At 40.9% G+C, this 27,129-nt stretch overlaps 1 protein-coding gene across 8 annotated transcripts in view; it reads right to left on the bottom strand.

Moving 5' to 3' along the window:
* Positions 1 to 27,129, bottom strand: part of gramd1bb (GRAM domain containing 1Bb) — a 400,828-nt gene that overhangs the window by 1,369 nt on the left and 372,330 nt on the right. For all 8 annotated transcript variants that reach the window (XM_061878757.1, XM_061878759.1, XM_061878758.1 and 5 more), the window contains 14 exons: positions 26,513 to 26,616; positions 26,320 to 26,415; positions 26,163 to 26,243; positions 20,631 to 20,746; positions 20,414 to 20,558; positions 20,147 to 20,339; positions 14,600 to 14,743; positions 14,406 to 14,524; positions 9,967 to 10,109; positions 9,777 to 9,880; positions 8,741 to 9,044; positions 3,933 to 4,040; positions 3,611 to 3,731; positions 1 to 2,049 (listed from right to left, as the gene is read on the bottom strand). The exon at positions 1 to 2,049 is cut by the window's left edge and continues 1,369 nt beyond it. In XM_061878757.1, coding sequence (XP_061734741.1) covers positions 1,960 to 2,049; positions 3,611 to 3,731; positions 3,933 to 4,040; positions 8,741 to 9,044; positions 9,777 to 9,880; positions 9,967 to 10,109; positions 14,406 to 14,524; positions 14,600 to 14,743; positions 20,147 to 20,339; positions 20,414 to 20,558; positions 20,631 to 20,746; positions 26,163 to 26,243; positions 26,320 to 26,415; positions 26,513 to 26,616 — 1,868 coding nt within the window. In that variant the 3' untranslated portion in view covers positions 1 to 1,959. The remainder of the gene's footprint in view (positions 2,050 to 3,610; positions 3,732 to 3,932; positions 4,041 to 8,740; positions 9,045 to 9,776; positions 9,881 to 9,966; positions 10,110 to 14,405; positions 14,525 to 14,599; positions 14,744 to 20,146; positions 20,340 to 20,413; positions 20,559 to 20,630; positions 20,747 to 26,162; positions 26,244 to 26,319; positions 26,416 to 26,512; positions 26,617 to 27,129) is intronic.

Genomic DNA, 27,129 nt, shown 5'->3' with positions numbered 1-27,129 from the left:
AAAATTACCACCTTTTTCCCCCCAAAACGTTTTGGTTACATTTGGAGCAATTTGCTTAGTTTGTCTTTCATTGATCCCAACATCAAATTCACATAAATTGACTACTACATTTTCATAAAATAAAGTTTTTTTTATTGTAATATTACAACTTTATTCTGGTAAAATGTATTTAATTTTGCTCAATTTTGGAGCAATTTGTCCAATGTGTCTTTTTTTTTGTTCCATTTTTCCTGTCAAATTTTCCAAACAAAATTACCACCTAAGTTTTGTAGAATTACTCATTTTCTCTTGCAAGTTTACAACTTTATTCTCAGACAATGTAAACATGTTTCGGTCACATTTGGAGACACTTGCTGATTGTCTTTTTGTGTTCTTACCATCTTCCATATAAAATTACCACTTTTTATTTTTATTTTGTTAAAGTAAATTTGGCATGTTACATGCTAATGCAACATTTTTGGTCACATAGAAAGTACATTTCTGAGTTTGTCTTTTGGTATTATTACTGTCACATTTTCACTGAGAATTTCCACTTTTAAACATTAAACATTTTTTTACTTGCAACAATCAATTTCTTCAGCCTACTGACCACTTTATTTGTGTTGAACTACACGTTGCTTTTCTTGTAACATTAGGACTGTGTGTTGAAAAAAATCCCGTTAAAAAAAATTAAAAAACTTTTTTTTTTTTCCTGATTGCATCCCTACCGACTCTCCCTGTCCTTTCTCTGCTGCGTGAGGCAGCAAAGCTCTCTTGCTTCTCCCCTGCTCGTGACTTAAAACCTTTTTCATCTCCATTTGCTTCCTGTGTGATTTACAAAAATGACCACTGATTGCGGCAATTTATGCAGTTTTTCCCCCCAAAAAACATTTGATTAAAAATTTTGAGATTGTAAAAGTTGTTCTGAATGGGGCTAAAAGCAAAGCTGCACCTTAATGCATACATATAAAAAAAAAAAGGCAGTCTGGCTGCAAGAACCAGAAACGGAACACTAAAAAAAAAAAAGGTGTGGAATGATAAAAATGTCACACTTTACAGCACACACACGTGCACTCACTCACACACAGATTCGTACACACACACACCCACACACACACGTGCGAATATAATCGCACAAAAGCAGACTCGTACTTGCACACTGGACATGTCACAGACATATCTGGCATGCATTTATTTATTTATTTTTTGTTTTTGAAAGAAGAAAACTTTTTTTCTTAGAAATTCTTCAACAGCTCGAGAGCTCCGGTCATTTCTTATGTACATAAATGAACAATAAATATAGGTAATGCTCATATATTTTGAAATATATATATATTAAATCATGAAATACTCATATTTCAAATATAATCTTTCTAATCGAAAACACTTCTAAAGCGATATAGTCACAGTTTAGTAATAAAACACGTACGAAGACGTCCCTCTACGAGTCTGGCTGCAGTGTCCCTTATTGAAAGTGGTTATTCTATACATTCTATTTCTACATTCTGCTATGAAAGCAGATTGTGTGGTCGGGGAACCAGCCCTGACAAGAAGACCACTAGCGTACTGCAAGGAGACGCTGCAGCGAGGACCTCTAGGGGGACCATTTGGAACAGTCAAGAGAGAGTAGAAACCTCCAAATGTCCTCTTCTGGGTTTTTTGTTGTTGTACACGCACAGACTGGAACCACATGAACACTGAGGGGACTTACTGTAAGTGCTCTAAATGCATGCAGTAGTTTCTTCTCCCTGCCTAAGGAGGATACATGGCTTACAGTAGGGTGGGTGTCGGGTTGGGGGGTGGGGGCAGTGCCCCACAACACCTCAGTGACGCTTCCTAGCCTTTCACGACTGTTCCCGGACCAGCTCTTCCCTGGTCTCTGGCTCCCTGCACACAGACTTGTAATACAAAGAAACAAAAAAAAAAAGTGGTCCAATATTGCACAGCATGCCCTCTCGGCCTTTTGTGGCGGTGGCGGGATCAGTGGTCGTGACTCGTCTTGTCGTCGCTCTCCGAGCTGAAGTCCCTCAAGCCGATGCCTAGCTGGAGGTTGAGTAAAGAGTCTTTCATCTGATCGAGGATAAAGGATAAATGTTTATGTACACTGGAACCGGGGGTGGGTTGCAACACGTTGCAGTCACAAGACATTAACACGACGTTGAGAGCTTGTTGAATGAGGTCCTGTGGTTGAGCAACTCAAAGACAACGTTGAAACAACAAGCTTTGTGACGACGTTTGATCAATGTTAGGATCTGATGTTAATTTGACCGTTGAAATGTGGTCATTTCCCAACCAAAGTTCTACAACCCAAATACAACCTTGAAACAACATGCTTTTCGACAACGTTTATTTAACGTCAGGTTGCGGCGTTGATCAAACTTGCCAACCTTGAGACCTCCAAATTCGGGAGATGGGGAAGTATTCATATATATATATATATATATATATATATATATATATATATATATATATATATATGTGTGTATATGTATATATATGAATACTTCCCCATCTCCCGAATTTGGAGGTCTTATACATACATATATAGAACATATATATATATATATATGTATATATATATATATATATATATATATTATTGTGTGTGTGTGTGTCTGTATATATAGATATATATCCAATAATCCATTTTCTACCGCATGTCCCTTTTGAGCATACTTGCCAACCCTCCCGGATTTTCCGGGACACTCCCGAAATTCAGCGCCTCACCCGAAAACAAATTCTCTCCCGAAAATCTCCCGAAATTCCGGCGGAACTGGAGGCCACGCCCCCTACAGCTCCATGCGGACCTGAGTGAGGACAGCCTGTTTTCACGTCCGCTTTCCCACAATATAAACAGCGTGTCTGCCCAATGACGTTATAACTGTCAAATGATCGAGGGCGAGTTCTTGGTTTTCTTATGTGGGTTTATTGTTAGGCAGTTTCATTAACGTCCTCCCAGTGCGGTAACAACATACAACAACTGCAGTCACGTTTTCGTCTACCATAAAGCAGTTTGCCTGCCGTAAACAGCAATGTTGTGACACTTCTAAACAGGACAATACTGCCATCTACATGCATATGTGACAATGACATCTACGGCAGGGGTCTCAAACTCAATTTTCCCTCTCCTCTCTTAACCACGCCTCCCACCTCCCTACCTCCCGAAATCGGAGGTCTCAAGGTTGGCAAGTATGCTTTTGAGTCGTGGGCGGCTGGAGCCTAACCTAGCTGCCAGTTGCCACCTCGTCACAGGGCCAACACAGGTGTGTGTGTGTGTATATATATATTTTTTTTTTATATAAAACCAATTATTTATGATAACATCAATTGTTATCCAGAACTCTGCTTCACTGTACAGACGTTTCAGTTTACGAATCATGTTCAAAAACGTGAATCAAGGTTCCACTGTACTGAAAAGCCAAAGTACCTAATAGTGCTTCTTAGATCCTCACATTCAGATGTGGACCAAGATAGCTCATTTGCTTTAGAGCTACAAACACACACAATTATGTTTTCCCATTACTAACAACATTTTCAACTTTCGAACAGCTTAAATTCCAGGATCCACACATATCCAATAAACTATATTTAAAATGCTTGAAAAATACAATAATATTGGATGTGTGAGTACCTGGTCGAGCAGCACCACAGACGACTTGATTATCTCCCGCCACTTCTGCAGCTCGCCGTCATGGTAACGCTGCTGCGCCTCCAGGAGCTGGGCCCACTCCATTTGTGTTTGGGGAAGTTTGCTGGCGACACAAACCAAAAATAAAAGCAATTACGAGGCGGCAACACCCAAGCGTGACCCCTATTGAAGGGTAAGTTGAAAGGTGTTCATTTGTGTGACGGATGCACCCTTAAAGGGCCCCTGCGGGCCTACAAAGCAAGCTGAATGTCTACATTAGTTACACACATTGTGTGTGCGTCTGTGTGTGTCAGTGCGTGCAAACCTTTCATGTAGCCGCACACCTTGCCAAGTGGTTAAGGACTGTGCAGAGTACTCCAGCATCCACAGCTTGTAGAAGAGCATCAAGTTGAGGACCACCAGCAGGACCAGACTGAGGGTAGAAGAAAAGCACCACAACACAAATAAAACCAACAATAAGATGCATATTTAAACATACATATCTATAAAAAATATGTTTTGGCTTAAGTGGTTAAACAAACTGTAAGTACCTCAGACAGATCCTGCGGATGGCAGTGCAAAAAAGGAGATCAGGGTTACACTCAATAACAACATCTTTCCTGCATTATTCCTAGAAGTTTCATATTATATGTTATGGAAAAAAATATGTTTGTGATGATGCTGTTTATGTCATATTGAAACACCCACAACATTAGGTACACTTTAATGCAGTGGTTCTCAACCTTTTTTCAGTAATGTACCCCCTGTGACAATTTTTTTAATTCAAGTACCCCCTAATCAGAGCAAAGCATTTTTGGTTGAAAAAAAAGAGATAAAGAAGTAAAATACAGCACTATGTCATCAGTTTCTGATTTATTAAATTGTATAATAGTGCGAAATATAGCTCTTTTGTAGTGGTCTTTCTTGAACTATTTGGAAAAAAGATATAAAAAAAACAACTAAAAACTTGTTGAAAAATAAACTAGTGATTCAAGTATAAATAAAGATTTCTACAAAAAGAAGTAATCATCAACTTAAAGTGCCCTCTTTGGGGATTGTAATAGAGATCCATCTGGATTCATGAACTTAATTCTAAACATTTCTTCACAAAGAAAGAAATCTTTAACATCAATATTTATGGAACATGTCCACGAAAAAATCTAGCTGTCAACACTGAATATTGCATTGTTGATTTTGTTTTCACAGTTTATGAACTTACATTCATATTTTGTTGAAGTATTATTCAATAACTATATTCATAAAGGATTTTTGAATTGTTGCTATTTTTAGAATATTTTTGAAAAATCTCACATACTCCTTGGCATACTTTCAAGTACCCCCAGGGGTACGCGTACCCCCATTTGAGAACCACTGCTCTAATGCAGTGGTATCAAACTCAAGGCCTGGGGGAACAACATAATTTCATTTGGTCCGCAAACACCTGGAAATAATGTGTGTCAATAAATTACTTAATATTTTGTCACTAAATGTCATAAATTATTTTGATTTTGACAGAAAAAATATATTTACTGCTTGAAATTGCATGCCTTTTAAACTTTAATAGCACCCATTATTGCAACAAATATTACAGTATATCATTGTACTTTCCCAACATTTTTTGTGTAAACAAAAATAAATACTTAAATATCTGCTTGACTTATAATTTTTACAGCAAACTACCCATCAAATTAATAAAAATGATCATTCATTTTACGGTGTTCTTTACAGCATATTGCCGTAAATTGAAATAACTAGATTTTTTTGCGTTAGATTTCTCTCGACTGAGCTGCCATATTTTTACTATAAAATGTTGTTTTTAACGGTGTATTGCTGTAAATGGAAAAATTAGACATTTTGTTTTTACGGTAGAAAAATTGGCAGCTAAATTGCCAGACTAAAAAATAATTTTGTACTGTTGTTCCATTAACAACATAATGTTGTAAAAAGCAATGTAAATTTAACAGTAAAAATTTTGGCAACTAAGCTGCCAGCTTTTTCTGTAAAAAAACAAAACAAAACAGTGATACTGTTTTTATATTTACCGTAAAATGTAAAAAAAACAAAACAAACTATTTTACAGTAACATCTTGTAAATGTAAAGTTTTCCCTGTAAAAGCGACAGTCTACTTAAAACAAATATATAATTAATAATGAAATCCAGAGGCATATTTATACATTGAAGTGATCGTAAACATTAACACTCCACGCCTGCAGGGGGCAGTAGTTTATTTTGTAATGACCTGTAAGTTTTCTGCTACATCTGCGGTGTTATTATATTATGCATAAAGATACCTAGGGAATCGATACCTGAAACGGTACCAATTATTGGTACTATTGCATGTAATAAGAAATCCATCCATCCATCCATTTTCTACCGCTTATTCCCTTTTGGGGTCGCGGGGGGCGCTGGCGCCTATCTCAGCTACAATTGGGCGGAAGGCGGGGTACACCCTGGACAAGACGCCACCTCATCGCAGGGCCAACACAGATAGACAGACAACATTCACACTCACATTCACACACTAGGGCCAATTTAGTGTTGCCAATCAACCTATCCCCAGGTGCATGTCTTTGGAAGTGGGAGGAAGCCGGAGTACCCTCTTCCTAATTATTTTCTAACATTTAAGAGTGAGCTGATGACAACAGTGCTATCCAGTTATTGTATCCTGTTTTTTACACTTCTGAGTCTGATTTGCAAGTACGCATTAATTTCAGTTTGTTCTCGGTGTGTCTCTGCCCGGTCTTGTCTTTTGTGGAGTCCTACAAAGTGTTTGTACTGTAAATACTGCACTTGTGGAAGACAAGCTGTTTGACTGTAACATTCATCTTAGTTGGACGGGTCGAAATCGCCATGTAAAATCGTTAACGCTAATCTGTAGCATATCTAATGCAAATCCAGTGCAAATTAGCATCTAGATAGCACATTTTGAAAAGTGGAGCCTTTATGTACGTTCTCTATTAGGCATACTTGCTTTGCTGGGATAAAAATAGTTGTGACATTTCCTAGAGGGAGTCCCACTGAGTCCGCTGCTTGAGTGTTTGTTGTCCGCCAAGTGTTTGAACCGGACCGAATCTGCAACCGGGCGTGATGTTACGTGCAACAAATATATCGAAACATGGCACCTTTTAATTTGACATGAATTGGTACCCGGTAGTACCGAAATAATTCAGTCAGTGCCTATAAAGCTTAAACACTGTTCAAACATTGAGCATTTTAAGAAATTGTACAAATCTAATATAGCGGTTTGGTATAGTGAAGTCTAATCTTATTTTGAATAAGAGTATAAATGACTTATGTGACTCACTTATGATGATTTATTGAGAATTGTAAGCACATTGTTCCAGGCAAATTGAGTTATGCGGCTCCAGATGAACTTGATAAAATGTGGTACAGAGTAAACTGGATATTAGTTAAAGCAACTATGTAAAAAAAAAAAAAGGTTTATACTTCCCAATAACCTTTTGAGATATGTTTAATTTTATTTTCTTAATACAATTTTCAGTAACACTTTTGTATGGGGAACACATTCACCATTAATTAGTTTCTTATTAACATGCAAATTAGTAAGATATTGCTCCTAATTAGTCATTAAGTACTTAAAATGGTAAATGGTTGTACATACATACATACATACATACATACATACATACATATATATATATATATATATATATATATATATATATATATTAGGGCTGCGAATCTTTGGGTGTCCCACGATTCGATTCAATATCGATTCTTGGGGTCGCGATTCAATATCGATTTTTTTGATTCAACGCGATTCTCGAGTCAAAAACGATATTTTTCCGATTCAAAACGATTCTGTATTCATTCAATACATAGGATTTCAGCAGGATCTACCCCAGTCTGCTGACATGCTAGCAGAGTACTAGATTTATAAAAAAATAAAGAACAATGTTTTATCAACTGATTGCAATAATATAAATTTGTTTTAAGTATTAAACCAAACAAAAATATGACTTATTTTATCTTTGTGAAAACATTGGACACAGTGTGTTGTCAAGCTTATGAGATGCGATGCAAGTGTAAGCCACTGTGACACTATTGTTCTTTTTTGTAATTTTTCATAAATGTATAATGATAATGTCAATGAGGGATTTTTAATCACTGCCATGCGGAAATTATAACTAATATTGATCATTTTGTTGATAATATTCATTTTTGTTTCACTACTTTTGGTTTGTTCTGTGTCGTGTTTGTGTCTCCTCTCAATTGCTCTGTTTATTGCAGTTCTGAGTGTTGCTGGGTCCGGTTTGGTTTTGGAATTGGATTGCATCGTTATGGTATTGCTGTGTAGTGGTTTGTTGGATTGATTAAAAAAAAAAAAAAAGAGAAATGATTCTGAATCGCACAACGTATTTGATTCGATTCGTATTCGAATTGATTTTTTCCCACACCTTCTAATATATCCATCCATCCATCCATTTTCTACCGCTTATTCCCTTTCGGGGTCGCGGGGGGCGCTGGCGCCTATCTCAGCTACAATCGGGCGGAAGGCGGGGTACACCCTGGACAAGTCGCCACCTCATCGCAGGGCCAACACAGATAGACAGACAATATTCACACTCACATTCACACACTAGGGCCAATTTAGTGTTGCCAATCAACCTATCCCCAGGTGCATGTCTTTGGAAGTGGGAGGAAGCCGGAGTACCCGGAGGGAACCCACGCATTCACGGGGAGAACATGCAAACTCCACACAGAAAGATCCCGAGCCTGGATTTGAACCCAGGACTGCAGGACCTTCGTATTGTGAGGCTGACGCACTAACCCCTCTGCCACCGTGAAGCCCCTTCTAATATATATATATATATATATATATATATATATATATATATATATATATATATATATATATATATATATATATATATATATATATATGTATGTGTGTGTGTGTGTGTATATTATGTACTACATGTATGATGTGGAGCTGACTATGACATAGTCAATAAACAACAACAGCAACAACTATAAAAGTACAAATTTGGTACTCATTTGAACCCGATGCAAGCGGACATCATATTTGATGATGAGAGTGTACCTAATGATGCGTCCAATATGTATAAATTATCTACTGCCAGTACATAATGTGACAAGTGTCTTCTTACACAAAGCTGATGATGAGCAGCAGTTTGGAGATGCTGTACAAAGCAAAGCCTCCCGGCAGGTGGCAGTGCTGCGGGCTTTGATGCCGGGTCTGCGTGGAGCCCGCCACTTGTTTGATGCGCTGGATGACCTCCTCGTCCGTCGGCGTGGTGACCGGACTGAGCGCCTCGTCCATATGCTGGCTACGCATGTGGGGTGCGGGCCTCTTCTTCCGCCTCACCGTGGCGTTCTTCACCACCTTGTTAGCCTTCGGGGAGAGCTGGTGGGACTCGGTGAGAATGTCCTCCAACTTAGACAGCTCCAGTTCTGGGACAAGAAGATGGAGACACTGTCATGTAGGCTGACTATATTCTGAAATCCCAAAAAGAGGACACATATATGCGTGCCAAGGCCGGGACTAGGTGAAAATTTGCCAAAATTTGTATATATATATATATATATATATATATATATATATATGTAAAAAATGCATTTTTTCTCCTCTGATGACAACAGTGTTGGTGCTTGGAATTTTCAAAATTGGGTTTACAGAATATTGTAGCATCTCGGAAGAGTCAGTGTTGCAAGGGGTTCTGGGTATTTGTTTTGTTGTGTTTATGTTGTGTTACGGTGCAGATGTTCTTCTGAAATGTGTTTGTCATTCTTGTTTGGTGTGGGTTCACATTGTGGCGCATATTTGTAACAGTGTTAAAGTTGTTTATACGGCCACTGTCAGTGTGACCTGTGTGGCTGTTGACCAAGTATGCCTTGATTGACGATATATTTTCTATCTCGCTCTGTCTCTGCCCCTCCCTCGGGAAAGTTGCTACGTGCGCACACCTTCACAATTTGTAGTGTGTTTAACCCTGTACGTACATGTAAAATACACGCAAACTCGACACAAAACGCCGGACATATGAGGCACTTAAGGAACCCCGCCCGGACACCCCGGACAGTCCCGGAAAAAAGGACGTATGGTCAGTCTACCGTCATGGGTCTGTTCATTTCATATTCCTGCAGGGAAAAGCTCGATATTTCAGAAACGAGTCAGAAAACTACCAAGATGGCGAAAGTTCTCCTCCAGCCCGCTCCAGAAGTTCTTCTCGATGAAGCCCTTCACCAGCCCCCACGGCTGCTTCCTGAAACGCAGCTCTGTGGATACCCTGGCGGGTGACATAACGATAACGACAACAATGAGAATATATGATAATAACCAAACAAACATTAAGTGTGTTCTGCATTCCCTCACCGTAAACGACACTTGTTTTTGGCCACCCGGGTGAGCATGTAGCGGTTAAGGGTGTAGAAGTAGTCGTGGTAGGGCACGTCGTGCGTGATCACCTCGGCGTCGATGATGTAGCACTCGCTCTCCTGACTGGCCTTGTACAGAGTCTGAAACGGGATCATGTGGGATTCAACCTCCACCGTCTTTTTCCGTGATTGACTTATATTGACTTCTATATGGGTCACACTTCACAAATAAATAAACAAAATAAAGGATGGCGGCAGTTTGAGAATACGCAAAGAAAAGTTAACCACTCTATATCTGTGTTTTCAACCTTTTTTGAAGTATGAGAGTATGATTGTCCTCCTCTTGGTGGGATTGCCTTGAGGAGAGGGCCTACCGTATTTCCTTGAATTGCCGCCGTGGCGCTAATCAATTTAAAACCTCTTCTCACTCCTGCGCTTACCAAAGGCATGCGGTAAAAGTAAGCATGCGCTAATTCATTTAAAACCTCTTCTCACTCCCGCGCTTACCAAAGGCATGCGGTAAAAGTGAGCATGCGCTAATTAATTTAAAACCTTTTCTCACTCTCGCGCTTACCAAAGGCATGCGGTAAATGTAAGCATGCGCTAATTATTTTAAAACCTCTTCTCAGTTCGGCACTTACCAAAGGCATGCAGTAAAAATTTGAGTGTGATGTAAACTTGGACCGTAAATCCTACTGAATAGCTCTTAATCTTCTTTCCTTTATGCTATTTCAAATTACCGGTATTGAAATCAACCTCCTCCATTTTGAAAATGATAATAGGGGAAGTGTCACTTGTAACGTCACGACTTTGACCAGCCGGTAATACTAAGCATGCGCTAATTATTTTGCGAAGCGAGTTTGACCCGGCAGTAATTCAAGGCAGGCGCATACTATATGCCCTTTGGCAATTCAAGGAAATACAGTACGCGTGGACTCTTTTAAAGTGATGAGACTGGTGCACAGACAAGCCACCACACTGTCCTCGGCAAAGAGAAGGTCAGGGTCCAATGTCATGGAGACCAAGACAATTGGGCGCCCATCTTTGTTGCAGCCTTCTTCCGCCTTTTTGACCGATGTGGCGCATCTACAGTATGCAACCGTCATCCGCCCACCCCGCAGTCAAGGTCTTTTTTCGACGAGGGAGACGCGCAGACTCCAACGTCGCTTCTTAACTGCGGGGAGCTGTATCTGCTGGCAAGGGAAACCCAGGACGACCGGCACCTCCTCACAGCTGCAGGAGGCTGCCGGCGCTCCGGTCTGTCAGAGGACCGCCCTTGCCTTTTGTCTTCCCTGACCAATCCACAAGGCAGCGGGGCTTTTTTGAGGTAAGGCACATTTTATAAAAAAAAAAATCCAGAGGCTCACCACCAGCAAAAAACGTTAAAAAATGAAACTGCACAACGTTGTCGTGCTTTATTTTGAGTTTTGTTTAGCGTTTTCCTGTGTTTAGTGCTTTAGTTCCTGTCTTGCACTGTTATTTTGGTGGCCCTTCCTGTTTTGTTGGTGGTTTCTTACAGCAGTTTCATGTCTTCCTTTGAACGCTATTCCGTGCACCTGCTTTGTGTTAGCAAGCAAGGCTATTTAAGTTGTTGCTATCCTTCTTTGTGTGGACATTGTTGCTTGTCACATGATGTATGGATGTACTATGTGCACGCCGTAAGTTTTTGCTGTCGTCCAGCATTCTGTTTCTGTCATACTTGCCAACCCTCACGGATTTTCTGGGAGACTCCCGAAATTCAGCGCCTCTCCCGAAAACCTCCCGGGACAAATTTTCTCCCGAAATTCAGGCGGAGCTGGAGGCCACGCCCCTTCCAGCTCCATGCGACCTGAGTGACGTGTCCACAGTCTTTCCCACAAAATAAAGAGCGAGCCTGCCCAATGACATTGTAACTGTTGAATGACCGAGGGCGAGTTCTTGGTTTCTTATTTGGGTTTACTGTTAGGCAGTTTCATTTAAGTCCTCCCAGCCCGATAATAACACACAACAGCAGTCACGTTTTTTTTCATCTACCGTAAAGCAGTTCGTCTGCCTAAACAGCAATGTTGTGAACTTGTGACACTCTTAAACAGGACAATACTGCCATCTACTGTACATAGAACAGAATAGAATGTAGAATAGACAGAGAATAGAACAAAGATGGACATTTCAACCCTTAACTCAACAATGAGTATATGAGTGTTATGTGTGTGTATATGTGTGAATAAATGAACACTGAAATTCAATTATTTATTATATATACATATATATATATATATGTATATATATATATATAATACATATATATTAAATATTTGACTCTTAACCACGCCCCCAACCACGCCCCCCCACCCCTCACCTTCCGAAAACGGAGGTATCAAGGTTGGCAATTATGGTTTCTGTTTACTTTGTAGGCAGTTCAGTTTTATTTTTGTTTTGCATAGCAATTGCCTTTTCCTTTTGTTCATTTTTGGTTAGAGCATTACGTACCTTTTTACCTGCACGCTGTCTCCCGCTGTGGTCTGCATATTGGGGTCACAAAAAACTATCCTCGTCTCACCCGACACATTCCGACTTTTACAAAGCAATTAACTACCCGCTGCCACCTACTGACATGAAGTATTACGTGGTCACCCTGCAGAGTTTCACACAGCACAGACACTAAGCAACAGCATATTGTTTGTAGATTATAATTATTGATTTGCAAGAAATATTTTTTGGACCAATTAGTTGAAGTTACATAATTTCCCGCGGCACAGTGGTTGAAAAACACTGCTCTATATAATAAACTACTCATCCATACATAATGGAGAGGCAATAGGCCGGTGTTTGCAGAGTCATACTGTCATCTAGTGGCGTTTTATTGGTAAGTGTTGTGTAGTGTATAATTGTGTGAATGTTGAAAAAGAATATAGTATTCTACACCCAACTTCATTTATCATTTAGCTTTATAGCATGCTAACTTTTTTAGCCAGGCGTACGCACCTGCTCAGTGGCGTTGTTGTTAGAGAGTCCACCCTAAGATTATTAGGTCGTGAGTTCAAACCCCAGCCGAGTCATACCAAAGAGTATAAAAATGGGACCCAATACCGCTCTGGTTGGCACTCAGCACCAAGGGTTGGAATTGGGGGTTAAAGGCCTACTGAAATGAGATTTTCTTTTTTAAACGGGGATAGCAGGTCCATTCTATGTGTCATACTTCATCATTTCGCGATATTGCGATTTTTTTGCTTTAAGGATTTAGTAGAGAACATTGACGATAAAGTTCGCAACTTTTGGTCGCTAATAATAAAGCCTTGCCTTTACCGGAAGTAGCAGACGATGTGCGCGTGACGTCACGGGTTGTTGGGCTCCTCACATCCTCACATTGTTTACAATCATAGCCTCCAGCAGCAAGAGCTATTCGGACCAAGGAAGCGATGATTTCCCCATTAATTTAAGCGAGAATGAAAGATTCGTGGATGAGGAAAGTTAGAGTGAAGCACTTAAAAAAAAAAAGGAAAAAAAAGAAAAGGCGACGGCTGCAGGCAGCGCGGCGGCAATGGGAACGTTTCAGATGCAATTAGACACATTTACTAGGATAATTCTGGAAAATCCCTTATCTGCTTATTGTGTTAGTAGTGTTTTAGTGAGATTCTAAAGTCATACCTGAAAGTCAGATGGCTGCTGTGAACGCCATTGTCTCTGAGAGAAGCAAAGGAGCCAAGATCACAGCTGCCTTTTTGAGCTGCAGGAGGAGGTCGCATAATCCACTGAAGTCTCCGGTAAGAGCCGACTTAATATCACAATTTTCCCATCCAAAAACTTGCTGGCTGACGTAGAGAAACATGTTCGCTTGACCGCTCTGTGTTAAAGCTTCACAACAAACAAAGAAACACCGGCTCTGTTTTGGTTGCTAAAGGCGGCTGCAATCCACCGCTTTCCACCAACAGCATTCTTCTTTATAGTCTCCATTAGTAATTGAACAAATTGCAAAAGATTCAGCAACACAGATGTCCAAAATACTGTGTAATTATGCGATTAAAGCAGACGACTTTTAGCCGTGAGTGGTTTTGGGCTAAAATGTCCGCTCCAACCAATAACGTCACAACCACGCGTCAACATAAGCGTCATCATTCCGCGACGTTTTCAACAGGATACCTCGCGGGAAATTTAAAATTGCAATTTAGTAAACTAAAAAGGCCGTATTGGCATGTGTTGCAATGTTAATATTTCATCATTGATATATAAACTATCAGACTGCGTGGTCGGTAGTAGTGGGTTTCAGTAGGCTTTTTAATCAGTACAGTACTCTATACTTTATACCTGTAAATGTTTCTTAATGTGTAAAATTAATTAAAAAACAAGTTTATTAACTGGGAGAGGCATGTTATAGAGTTCAGTGTATAAAAATGGCATTGTTAGAGCTCTAATATAATATAATATAATATACGCTAATGGAAGGCATCTACTGTATACCTGTGTCTCCGTGACGGTAGCTGTCTTGGGGGCCAAAGGGTTAGACAGAGAGATGGTGTACATGATCTCCCTGGTCTGGTTGCCGGCCTCCTCCTTCTTCCACGGGTGATACACCACATCTGAATACACACAAACAACGGTTATGATGGGTATCAGGTTGTCGGGGGAGTGGTGGTGGTAGAGCAGATACCTACCCGAGAACCGCCTCTGGTCCATGAAGTCGCTCATGAACTGTGACTCGGTGAAGAGGATGTCATAGAGCTTGTCCACGCTGAACTTGTAGATCTCGTTAATGTGTTGCCGCCCGTTCAGGTCCTCGTGGAAGGCCTGAACTTCACCTGAACATCCGATACACACAAACACATTTGAAATCAAGCAGAAGTCTTACTTTGAAATATGCGAAACTGAAGGAACGCACCTCGGCATTGTACAAAAAAGATGTGCAAACCCCAACCATTGCTTTCATGATTCCTATATTATACAACGTAAATGAAAACACAAAAAGATGTATATGTCATGACGCGGAGTCGAACCCGCGTTTCCTCGGCGGCTGGAGCTGCCAAGACGCGCCCCCGTTGACAGCGCACTCAGACACGTCCCCACTCGTGCTGAGCGCAGCACGCCCGCGCAGCAACAAGCCTGTAGTCAATCAATAATCGACACACCTGAACTTGATGAAAGGGAGCGGCATAAAGACCAGCAGACCCGAGGAACCTTTGCCAGAACGTCGCTAACCTTCCCGTAAGCTTCACGTCTGGCATTCCCTTCCCCGTGATTTCCTCGCCTTTGCTTTCTTCTCTCTCTGTGTATCCCTGGTTCATTTCCCTTTGTGTATTCACAGGGACTCCCCTGCCTTGCGTGATCAAGCCTTGTCCTTCGACATCCAACCGGATTCCAGACTGCCCACCTCGATCCTCGACCTCTCTGCTCGGACTCAGACTACACTGCCTGTCCACGAACTGCCTCTTCGTCTTGTCCCTCGTGATTCGACGAAAGATTACAACCAACACTCACAGACAACAATCCTTGGCAACATTTACATTATTAATATTATACATAGTCACACTCATTCACTTAGAGTAGCATACATGTGTCACGTATTCATCAAAGGTTTAAAATAAACCTTGAAAAACCGCAGTTCTGTCCTGGTTGTCGCCTCCTTCCCTCTGAACACAACAATATATACATATATGTATAGTATATAGCAGACCTGGGCAAATTAAGGCCCGCGGGGCCACAGACGGCCAGTTAAGCTTTTCAATCTGGCCTGCCGGACATTCCCAAATATTTTTTTTTAGATCTTTAAGATAGAAAGTGTAGCTGCCATTATGATGTGCAGTGATGTTTTCAAATGATCATAAGTCTTGAATTATACAACATATTTCAATGGTTGGAATCTGCGCTTTTGCATGATATTTTATCAATCAATCAATCAATCAATCAATGTTTACTTATATAGCCCTAAATCACTAGTGTCTCAAAGGGCTGCACAAACCACAACACAAACCACTACCACATCTTCGGTAGGCCCACATAAGGGCAAGGAAAACTCACACCCAGTGGGACGTCGGTGACAATGATGACCCAGTGGGACGTCGGTGACAATGATGACTATGAGAACCTTGGAGAGGACGAAAGCAATGGATGTCGAGCGGGTCTAACATGATACTGTGAAAGTTCAATCCATAAAGGATCCAACACAGCCGCGAGAGTTTAGTCCAAAGCGGATCCAACACAGCAGCGAGAGTCCCGTTCACAGCGGAGCCAGCAGGAAACCATCCTAAGCGGAGGCGGATCAGCAGCGCAGAGATGTCCCCAGCCGATACACAGGCAAGCAGTACATGGCCACCGGATCGGACCGGACCCCCTCCACAAGGGAGAGTGGGACATAGGAGAAAAAGAAAAGAAACGGCAGATCAACTGGTCTAAAAAGGGAGTCTATTTAAATTCAATTTAAGTCTATTTAATTTTAGTGAGTAGTGTTGTCCTGATACCAATGTATTTTGATACTTTTCGGTATTTTGATACGTTTGTAAATAAAGGGGACTTGAAACAATTGCATTATTGGCTTTATTTGAACAAAAAATCTTGGGGTGTGGCGAACCGGTACTTTTCAAAGGCGGTATGGTACTGTATATGATTCATTAGTCTCGGGACTATACTAATACCCGTATATCGTACAACCCTACCAGTTACTATGGTAATCTACGTCACAGCAGGTCAGACGAGGCACCAAGCAGTGTGGGTGGGGAGCGTTTCCACAGAGTGTTTCCAGAGCGGCCAGCCTGAAATGTGGGTGTAAGGGACAGACGTGGAACAAGATTTTTACAAGAAAGTTCTAAAGCTTAGGCCCTTTGAGACACTAGTGATTTAGGGCTATATAAGTAAACATTGATTGATTGATATATCACATACATTACACACATTATATATTACACACATGTAAGAGGGATGTGTACTATGGCTATGAGTTGTTCTTTTCCCTTGGCCTCAGTCTGCACCCCCACTCCAGGGCCTAGGCTAAGACCGATTTTTTATTTTTTTATTTTATTTTAATCTTCTATTCCCCCCCCCCCCCCCCTTGTTTACCTGTATGTCATCTTTTTTGTAAGGGGCGCTGGAAGCCGGCAGACCCGTCAGCGATCCTGTTCTGTCTCCTTGTAATGTTTGTCTGATCTTGAATGGGATTGTGCTGAAAATTGTAATTTTCCTGAAGGAACTCTCCTGACGGAATAAATAAAAATACTATCTATCTAATATCACATATATCAGATTGTAGATGTTTTTTTTTACCCTTCACGTTCATATTGCGCTGTGTTTGATGTATTTTGCTTTGTTTATAAAATATGTCGATTGAGAGGGGCTGTGACTTTCATATGTTCTCAATATTCAGGGTTTTATCGTTCATAGAAAAAAAATAAAATTCCATTCCGTTTTTAGGGCGGTCTGTCATAACATTTTTAGCATTCAATCAGACTTTACTATGAGGTTTTGTATTAGTTTTCTGGAAAATATATATAACGGCCCCCAGACACATTTATATCTTGAAATTTGGCCCCCGGGTCAAATTAATTGCCCAGGCCTGGTATATAGAATAGTATTTTAGTCTACTTAATACCTGCATTATCCTTTAATCCGTACCCCTTTTCATCATTTGAAACTGAGGTACTGTGTGGAACACTTTGCCTTGTGGATCAATAAAGTTTATCTAAGTCTAAGTCTATAGGTATTGTGACAACCCTAGTTTGGGACCAGACTGGTCTTTTTCTTTTCCAGAGTGATGCAAGGTCCAAAAAGTCATGTTTGCACAAGAAAAATGATCATCGCCACACCTCAACATGTTGTAAAAAGTATTTACAGAAGAGGGGACGTTGCTCCATATTCGCTTCGACTGCTTGTGGGTCGTACCAATACTTTTGCTCTAAGTCAGGGGTCGGGAACCTTTTTGGCTGACAGAGCCACGGAAGCCAAATATTTCAAAATGTATTTCCGTGAGAGCCATATAATATTTTTGTAACACTGAATACAACTAAATGTGTGAATTTTTAAGTAAGACCAACATTTTTAGAGTATAATAAGTCTGTTATTCTTTTTAATAACATTGTTATTCTAACGTTAACCAATAATAAATATAATACTTCTTACCATTAATGCGACTTCTTGAACAGGTGTGGTAGAAAACGGATGGTTGGATATAAAATGCATGAGGATGTTTTACAATTTGAACGTTATTTTTGACACTCTCCCGGCTGTGTTGGAGCCACTATGGATTGAACTTTCACAGTATCATGTTAGACCCGCTCGACATCCATTGCTTTCGGTCCCCTAGAGGGGTGGGGGTTGCCCACATTTGAGGTCCTCTCCAAGGTTTCTCATAGTCAGCATTGTCACTGGCGTCCCACTGGATGTGAATTTTCCTTGCCCTTATGTGGGTTCTTCCGAGGATGTCGTAGTCGTAATGGTTTGTGCAGTCCTTTGAGACATTTGTGATTTAGGGCTATATAAATAAACATTGATTGATTGATTGATTGATTGACACTGTGATTACCAGCTGAATTATTAATTACTTATCGTGTTAAGCAATGTCAGCTAAGATTTATCTGAGAACAAGATGCACTCATCAAAAGAGCCACATCTGGCTCTAGAGCCAGAGAGCAGGGTGTCAAACTCATTTTAGCTCAGGGGCCGCACGGAGGAAAATCTGTGCACACGCGGGCTGGACTATTAAAATCATGGCATTAAAACTAAAAAAATAAAGACAACTTAAGATTGTTTTCTTTGTCTTACTTTGGCCAAAAGTAGAACAAACACAATCTGAAAATAATACAATAAAAATATAGAAAAAAATACCTGCAGTGTTAAAGTTTAGATCCATGAAGGAAAGAAGAGAGTGACGCTGAGATCATTATGCATGCGTTCGTTACGTCTCGTCTCGATTACTGTAACGTATTATTTTCGGGTTCTCCCCATGTCTAGCATTAAAAGATTACAGTTGGTACAAAATACAGCTGCTAGACTTTTGACAAGAACAAGAAAGTTTGATCATATTACGCCTGTACTGGCTCACCTGCACTGGCTTCCTGTGCACTTAAGATGTGACTTTAAGTTTTTACTACTTACGTATAAAATACTACACAATCTAGCACCATCCTATCTTGCTGATTGTATTGTACCATATGTCCCGGCAAGAAATCTGCGTTCCAAGAACTCCGGCTTATTAGTGATTTTAGTGATTCCCAGAGCCGTAAAAAAGTCTGCGGGCTATAGAGGGTTTTCTATTCGGGTTCCAGTACTCTGGAATGCCCTCCCGGTAACAGTTTGAGATGCTACCTCAATAGAAGCATTTAAATCTTAAAACTCATTTGTATACTCTAGCCTTTAAATAGACCCCCCTTTTAGACCAGCTGATCTGCCGTTTGTTTTCTTTTCTCCTCTGCCCCGCACTCCCTCGTGGAGGGGGGACAGGCACAGGTCCGGTGGCCATGGATGAAGTGCTGGCTGTCCAGAGTCGGGACCTGGGGTGGACCGCTTGCCTGTGCATCGGTTGTGGACATCTCTGTGCTGCTGACCCATTTCCGCTTGGGATGGTCTCCTGCCGGCCCCCCTATGGACTGGACTCTCACTACTATGTTAGATCCACTATGGAATGGATTTTCACTATTATGTTAGAGCCACTACGAACTGGAATTTCACAATATTATGTCAGACCCACTCGACTTCCATTTCTTCCGGTCTCCCAGATGCAATGGGGTGGGGGGGGGTTACCCACATTTGCGGTCCTCTCCAAGGTTTCTCATAGTCATTCTCATCGACGTCCCACTTGATTGTGAGTTTTTACTTGCCCTTATGTGGGCGCTGATCCGCGGATGTCGTTGTGGCTTGTGCAGCCCTTTGAGAAACTTGTGATTTAGGGCTATATAAATAAACATAGATTGATTGATTGATTGATTTACCAAAACACAATATAGAATGTGAGATATAACAGGATAACGCATACATTTATCAATTGTTTACAAAACGGTGGGACCCCAAAAATGTACTTTTTTATGACTTGATAGGGACCCCATTATGAAAATTCCTAGCACCAACACTGATGGAGTATTGGTTCTTGCAAATCAGCGGCAGGCGGCTGTGGCCTGCGGGCCGGTTCTAATACTAACCAAATATCATCCCGGGGCCATAGATCTAACATTCGCGGGCCGGATCTGACACATAGGCTCTAAGTGTTTGTTGTCACTCACCCTCATCGTGCGTCTCTGAGGAGTCGCTGAGCTCGGTGGGGATGTCCTCGTTGTCGTTGAAGTCGAGTGAAGGCGACGGTACAGGGCCGTCGGTACCGGCAATGTCGTTGTTCCTCTCGTCCACCAGCAGGGGCACGGCTAGCAGCTCACCGTCCGTCGGGCAGTCTGCGAAATCATCTGCGGGTAGGTCCAACTTCCAACACACAAAAGTCTTCTGTTAGAATAAATGAAGACAAAAAGTGTTGTGACGATGACACCGTGACTTACTGTGATGGGCGTGTCGATGGTGCTGTTAGGGACCAACTTCTTGTGTAGAGGAGGAGGACTTCCATCCGGCTTGGCCTCTGCGCTGCTCTTGGACAAGTTGTCATTGTTGAGCTCGTTCTCCTCAATGGGAATCTCCTCACTGAACCTGAAGGCACCACGAAGCCGGGCATTGAGTGCGTATTCCAACACACGGGGGACGCAGCATGAGACAACTCACCCCATGGTGTTGAAGTCGTCGTCGGGGGGAACGTAGTCCTCGTCATCGCTGGTTAGTCCGAGCTCGTTGCCGTAGCACTGATGGACAAAGTGCCACAACTCTTTGGGGCATAGCGGCTGCATGAAAGAAACAAGTAGGTCCTTTCTTTCTTTTCGTTTTGGAACGCTGCTTATGGCACAGGAGTGAGACCAGACAAGCTCTGCTTCTACAGATCCTTTTTGGAAGGTTGATCACTTGAGCAAAAATGTGTGGTTGTGAATTTTTTTGGATTTATTGATTGGGTGATAAAGCTGTTCCAAGTCCACTCTTCGATTGCATTGGTTGGTGACGTCGCTGCATTGTCACTTTGTGAACACGCAAGACCCTTTGCTAACCTTCCATGGGACTGTGCTAACTGATAATGACTTTTTTGCCGATATTTTCCAACTCTTAATTACCGATTCCGATATCAACCGATACCAATATATACAGTCGTGGAATTAACACATTATCATGCCTAATTTTGTTGTGATGCCCCGCTGGATGCATTAAACAATGTAACAAGGTTTTCCAAAATAAATCAACTCAATTATGGAAAAAAATGCCAACATGGCACTGCCATATTTATTATTGAAGTCACGAAGTGCATTATTTTTTTAACATGCCTCAAAACAGCAGATTGGATTTTGGGACATGCTCTCCCTGAAAGAGCATGAGGAGGTTGAGGTGGGGGGAGTAGGGGGTAGGGATTGGTGTGTATTGTAGCGGCCCAGGAAGAGTTAGTGCTGCAAGGGGTTCTGGGTATTTTTTCTGTTGTGTTTATGTTGTGTTACTGTGAGGATGTTCTCCCGTAATGTGTTTGTCATTCACAGTGTGGCGCATATTTGTAACAGTGTTAAAGTTGTTTATACGGCCACCCTCAGTGTGACCTCAATGGCTGTTGACCAAGTATGCCTTGCTTTCACTTGTGTGTGTGTGAAAAGCCGTAGGTATTATGTGATTGGGCCGGCACACAAAGGCAGTGCCTTCAAGGTTTATTGGCGCTTTGTATTTCTCCCTACGTCTGTGTACCACTCTGTACAGCGGCATTTTAAAAAGTCATACATTTTACTAATTTCTGATGTTGCATTTTAAAGCATTTATCAGCCGATATTATCGGATATCTCTACGTAATTCCATAACTGTACCCACTTGGCATCCATTGCAGCCGGTCAACCAGAAGGGAGGAGGACCCACAAGTGCAGCCCCTTTCCCAAGGTTTTTGCTTTTTCCTATTTTGGGTTTTGAAGTTTTTCCTTGTCCAGATGTGGGTTCAGATCAGGGGATGTCATTATGGTTTGAGCAGCCCTTTGAGGCTTGTGATTAAGGGTTTTATACAAAAAAAACTTTGGTTGGTTGATTAAGAATCATTGTAAATAACCATAATGTATCCCACCAGACATGGTAATTTTTTGCCATGAAAGTCGTACACACGTCGCAGTCCTGGCAGCTTGTTTCAACATGACTAATGATCCCCAAACTATTTTTTAACACTTGCATGACAGTGACATTGTATTTAATAAATAAAAAAGCCTTATAGTGGCAACAGTTTGACACTGGAGGATATGATTATTTTCTGTAATTGTGTAATGAAGGCATTGTATTTAACCTGTATATATTACAATATTTCTGTTCATTGATATTTTTTTTTATCAAATAAAACATAAAAAAATACAAAACAAAACTGCTTTTTACAATTGCATGACAGTTGTACTTGTACTTGTATAGCGCTTTTCTACCTTCAAGGTACTCAAAGCGTTTTGACACTACTTCCACATTTACCCATTCACACACACATTCACACACTGATGGAGGGAGCTGCCATGCAAGGCGCCAACCAGCACCCATCAGGAGCAAGGGTGAAGTGTCTTGCTAAGGACACAACGGACGTGACGAGGTTGGTACTAGGTGGGATTTGAACCAGGGGCCCTCGGGTTGCGCACGGCCACTCTCCCCCTGCGCCACGCCGTCCCTATTAGTTAAAGAGTTACTCGAATATTGTATATACCCAGCACTTATTGCTATACAATGTTTCTGTCAGTTATTATTATTAATATTAGGGATGTCCTGATCAACATTTTTAGCAACACTAAATCTACTCCCGATCCAATTTTTTGCATCCCGGTCAATAGAACTGAAAAGGTTTTATAGCAAATTAAGTAAAGTGAACACATGTACATTTCTATGCAGCTTACCTGATTAAATGTACAATTTGCTAGTATTTTTTTTTAAATCAGAAGATTTATTAATTACCGTACATCATTATTGAATGTGACATGGATTATTTTTTGGACGAAATAAAGTGGAGAGTGCACAATCACTAGAAGCAAAAACTACTAAACCCATTTAAATTATTTCTGTGGGTTTGTCACTCAAAGCGTTACTGTATCCAGATACCTACTCTCTGACTTTGTAATCAATGAATAAACCAACCATAAAAACATTTTGTTAAAATCCATCCAATTTCTACCGCTTGATCCTTACAGGGTTGCGGGGGGTGCTGGAACTTATCTCAACTGATGTTAGTAATAGAGATATCCGTCCATCCATCTTCTTTCGCTTATCCGAGGTCGCCCGATCCTGAATCTATCCACAGTGTAAAGCTGCTTCAAAGATGCTAGTCCTCACTACCATCGCGAAAAATAAACACGTTTCATCCAAGTATGATACTTCTATCCATCCATTTTCTGCCGCTTGTCCCTTTTGGGGCGCGCGGGGTGCTGCAGCCTATCTCAGCTGCATTCAGGCGGAAGGCAGGGTACACCCTGGACAAGTCGCCACCTCATCACAGGGCCAACACAGATAGACAGACAACATTCACCCTCACATTCACACACTAGGGCCAATTTAGTGTTGCCAAATCAACCTATCCCCAGGTACATGTCTTTGGAAAAGGGAGGAAGCCGGAGTATTTGGAGGGAACCCACGCAGTCACGGGGAGAACATGCAAACTCCACACAGAAAGATCCAGAACCTGGGATTGAACTCACAACCTTCGTATTGTGAGGCACATGCACTAACCCCCTGTCCCACTGTGCTGCTATATGTAAGTTATCAAGGAGGATACTTGAGTATCATACTTAAGTATTAGGTAGGATACTTAAGTGAATAAAATAATTTAATCACATCCATCCATCCATTTCCTACCGCTTATTCCCTTTCGGGGTTGCGGGGGGCGCTGGCGCCTATCTCAGCTACAATCGGGCGGAAGGCAGGGTACACCCTGGACAAGTCGCCACCTCATCGCAGGGCCAACACAGATAGACAGACAACATTCACACTCACATTCACACACTAGGGCCAATTTAGTTTTGCCAATCAACCTATCCCCAGGTGCATGTCTTTGGAAGTGGGAGGAGGCCGAAGTACCCGGAGAGAACCCACGCATTCACGGGGAGAACATGCAAACTCCACACAGAAAGATCCCGAGCCTGGATTTGAACCCAGGACTGCAGGAACTTCGTATTGTGAGGCAGACGCACTAACCCCTCTTCCACCGTGAAGCCCATTTAATCACTTAAGTGATTAAATTCATTTAATCTCTAAACGGGACATGCGGTAGGAAATGGATGGATGGCACTTAAATGATTACTGTATTTTTCGAATTATAAGTCGCTCCGGAGTATACGTCGCACCGGCCGAAAATGCATAATAAAGAAGGAAAAAAAACATATATACTGTAAGTCGCACTGGAGTATAAGTCACATTTTTTGGGGAAATTTCTTTGATAAAACCCAACACCAAGAATAGACTTTTGAAAGGCAATTTAAAATAAATAAAGAATAGTGAACAACAGGCTGAATAAGTGTACGTTATATGACGCATAAATAACCAACTGAGAAGGTGCCTGGTATGTTAACGTAACATATTATGATAAGAGTCATTCAAACAACTATAACATATAGAACATGCTATACGTTTACCAAACAATCTGTCACTCCTAATCGATAAATCAGAGGAAATCTTCTTCCTCGATGCCAACTCCAAAGGTATGCGCAGCTTCCTCTTGTCGTTTTCTGCTGCATATTTCACTACGTCCAGCTTTTCGGTGCCATTTTTGTTCGGCCCTTCTCCGTTTTTATAAGTTAGCGCCAACGATGAAATGATCCATTTTAATAGCTACGGCAGTAGCATACAGCATATAGCAGTTAGCATTCCATGACCCACAATGCACTTCTGCCATGACCCCCCCCCCCGCCGAATTCTTATTGGTTGACGTGTGTGTGACGATTGCTGACATTTTCTGCGTCTCTTCCGCGAATGAGATAAATAGTATTATTTGATATTTTACGGTAATGTGTTAATAATTTCACACATAAGTCCCTCCTGAGTATAAGTCGCACCCCCAGCCAAACTATGAAAAAAACAGCGACTTATAGTCCGAAAAACACGGTAAATTAATTTACTGTATTTCCTTGAATTGCCGCAGGGTATATAGTATGCGCCTGCCTTGAATAACTGCCGGGTCAAACTCGCTTTGCAAAATAATTAGCGCATGCTTAGTATTACCGCCTGGTCAAACTCGTGACGTCACGAGTGACACTTCCCCTGTCATCATTTTCAAAATGGAAGAGGCAGATTTCAATACCAGTAATTTGAAATCGCATAAAGGGAAGAAGATTAAAAGCTATTCAGTAGGATTTAAGGTCCAAGCTTACATCACACTCATATTTTTACTGCATACCTTTGGTAAGTGAGAAGATGTTTTCAAATAATTAGCGCATGCTTACTTTTACCGCATGCCTTTGGTAAGCGCAGGAGTGAGAAGAGATTTTAAATTAATTAGCACCCCGGCGGCAATTCAAGGAATTATAATAGAAATTATATTTAAGTGATTAAATTAATTTACATATAAATGATACTTTAGTGATTAAAATAATTTAATCACCTAAATGATTAAATTGATTCTTATAGAAATGATACTTAAGTGATTAAATTAATTTAAATGTAAATGATACTTAAGTGATTGAATGACTTTAATCATTTAAGTGATTAGAATTTAATCACTTAAGTATACTTTATATACTGATACTAAACTACGTATTGATATTATCGGCATCTGGATCGGATAAATCACCCCCAACTTGCATTGAACAATGCTAAGTCATTCATTATCCTCTAGTCCTCAAGTGATAATGGTACTTGGAGGAAACCTTTGTTTATTTTTCGCGATGGTAGTGAGGACTAGCATCTTTGAAGCGACTTTACACTGTGGATAAATTCAGGATCGGGACATCTCTACTACTAATATTATTACTTGTTTAATTTTTCACAAGAAAACAGTAACCTGATTTATAATAAACACTGCCAGTGCATACATTTTCAGTAATTAAGAGGAAGGGGTCGGGTCAAATAAGCTCTGATTCTCCCTCCTCCTTTCCAACACGTTGAACGGCGCTGTGATGTAACTTTGCTGTGCATGTTTCGAATAAACAATGCGTCGCCATTTCTATTTTTGTTCCCTCCAATGACAAATATTGTTCCACAAACAAACAAATGTTATTCATGTCTCACCTTGTCGAGCAGTGCATTCTGCCAAAGTCTGAACATCATCATGTACGTCCTGTCCCTGGCTCCAAAGGAGGTGAAAAAGTGCTATGAAGAACAAACGCTACTCAGTATGGTGCGATGAAAACCAAGCGATTCTATTCCCGTCCATACAAAAACATACCTTCTCATTGTCAGTGCAGACCTGGATGGCGTTGGGAATGAGGCGGGCAGTTTTCTCTTTCGTCATCGAGCAGATGTCCTTTAATCGCACCGTCAGCTGCACGCGTGTAGAAGAGAGACGCACACGTACATTTTCCAAAATCTAAGAGACAATCTTGCCAACAGAGTTGCAGCCAGAGCGCTAACATGCATACCAGCGTTTCCCAGCGGAAGATGTTGCTATAGAAACAGATCCAGTTCTCGGAGAGGTAGAGTCGTCCCTGCAGGAGGATGTCCCGTTGCAGAGCACAGGAGTAGTCTGACACATGAAGGTAGGAGATAGTCTTTAGCACAACACACATCCTCTATCTCAATGGTTCTCAACCTTTTTTCAGTGATGTACCCGCTGTGAACATTTTTTTAATTCAAGTACCCCCTAATCAGAGCAAAGCATTTTTGGTTGAAAAAAAGAGATTAAGAAGTAAAATACAGCACTATGTCATCAGTTTCTGATTTACTAAATTGTATAACAGTGCAAAATATTGCTCAATTGTAGTGGTCTTTCTTGAACTATTTGGAAAAAAAAGATATGAAAATAACTAAAAACTTGTTCGAAAATAAACAAGTGATTCAATTATAAATAAAGATTTCTACACAGAAGTAATCATCATTTTAAAGTGCCCTCTTTGGGGATTGTAGTAGAGATCCATCTGGATTCATCAACTTCATTCTAAACATTTCTTCACAAAAAATACATTTTTAACATCAATATTTATGGAACATTTTCACAAAAAATCTATCTGTCAACACTGAATATTGCATTGTTGCATTT

The sequence above is a fragment of the Nerophis ophidion genome, linkage group LG18, assembly GCF_033978795.1.
Source record: "Nerophis ophidion isolate RoL-2023_Sa linkage group LG18, RoL_Noph_v1.0, whole genome shotgun sequence".
Lineage (NCBI taxonomy): Eukaryota > Metazoa > Chordata > Actinopteri > Syngnathiformes > Syngnathidae > Nerophis > Nerophis ophidion.
This window is presented reverse-complemented; position numbering and strand designations above follow the sequence as displayed.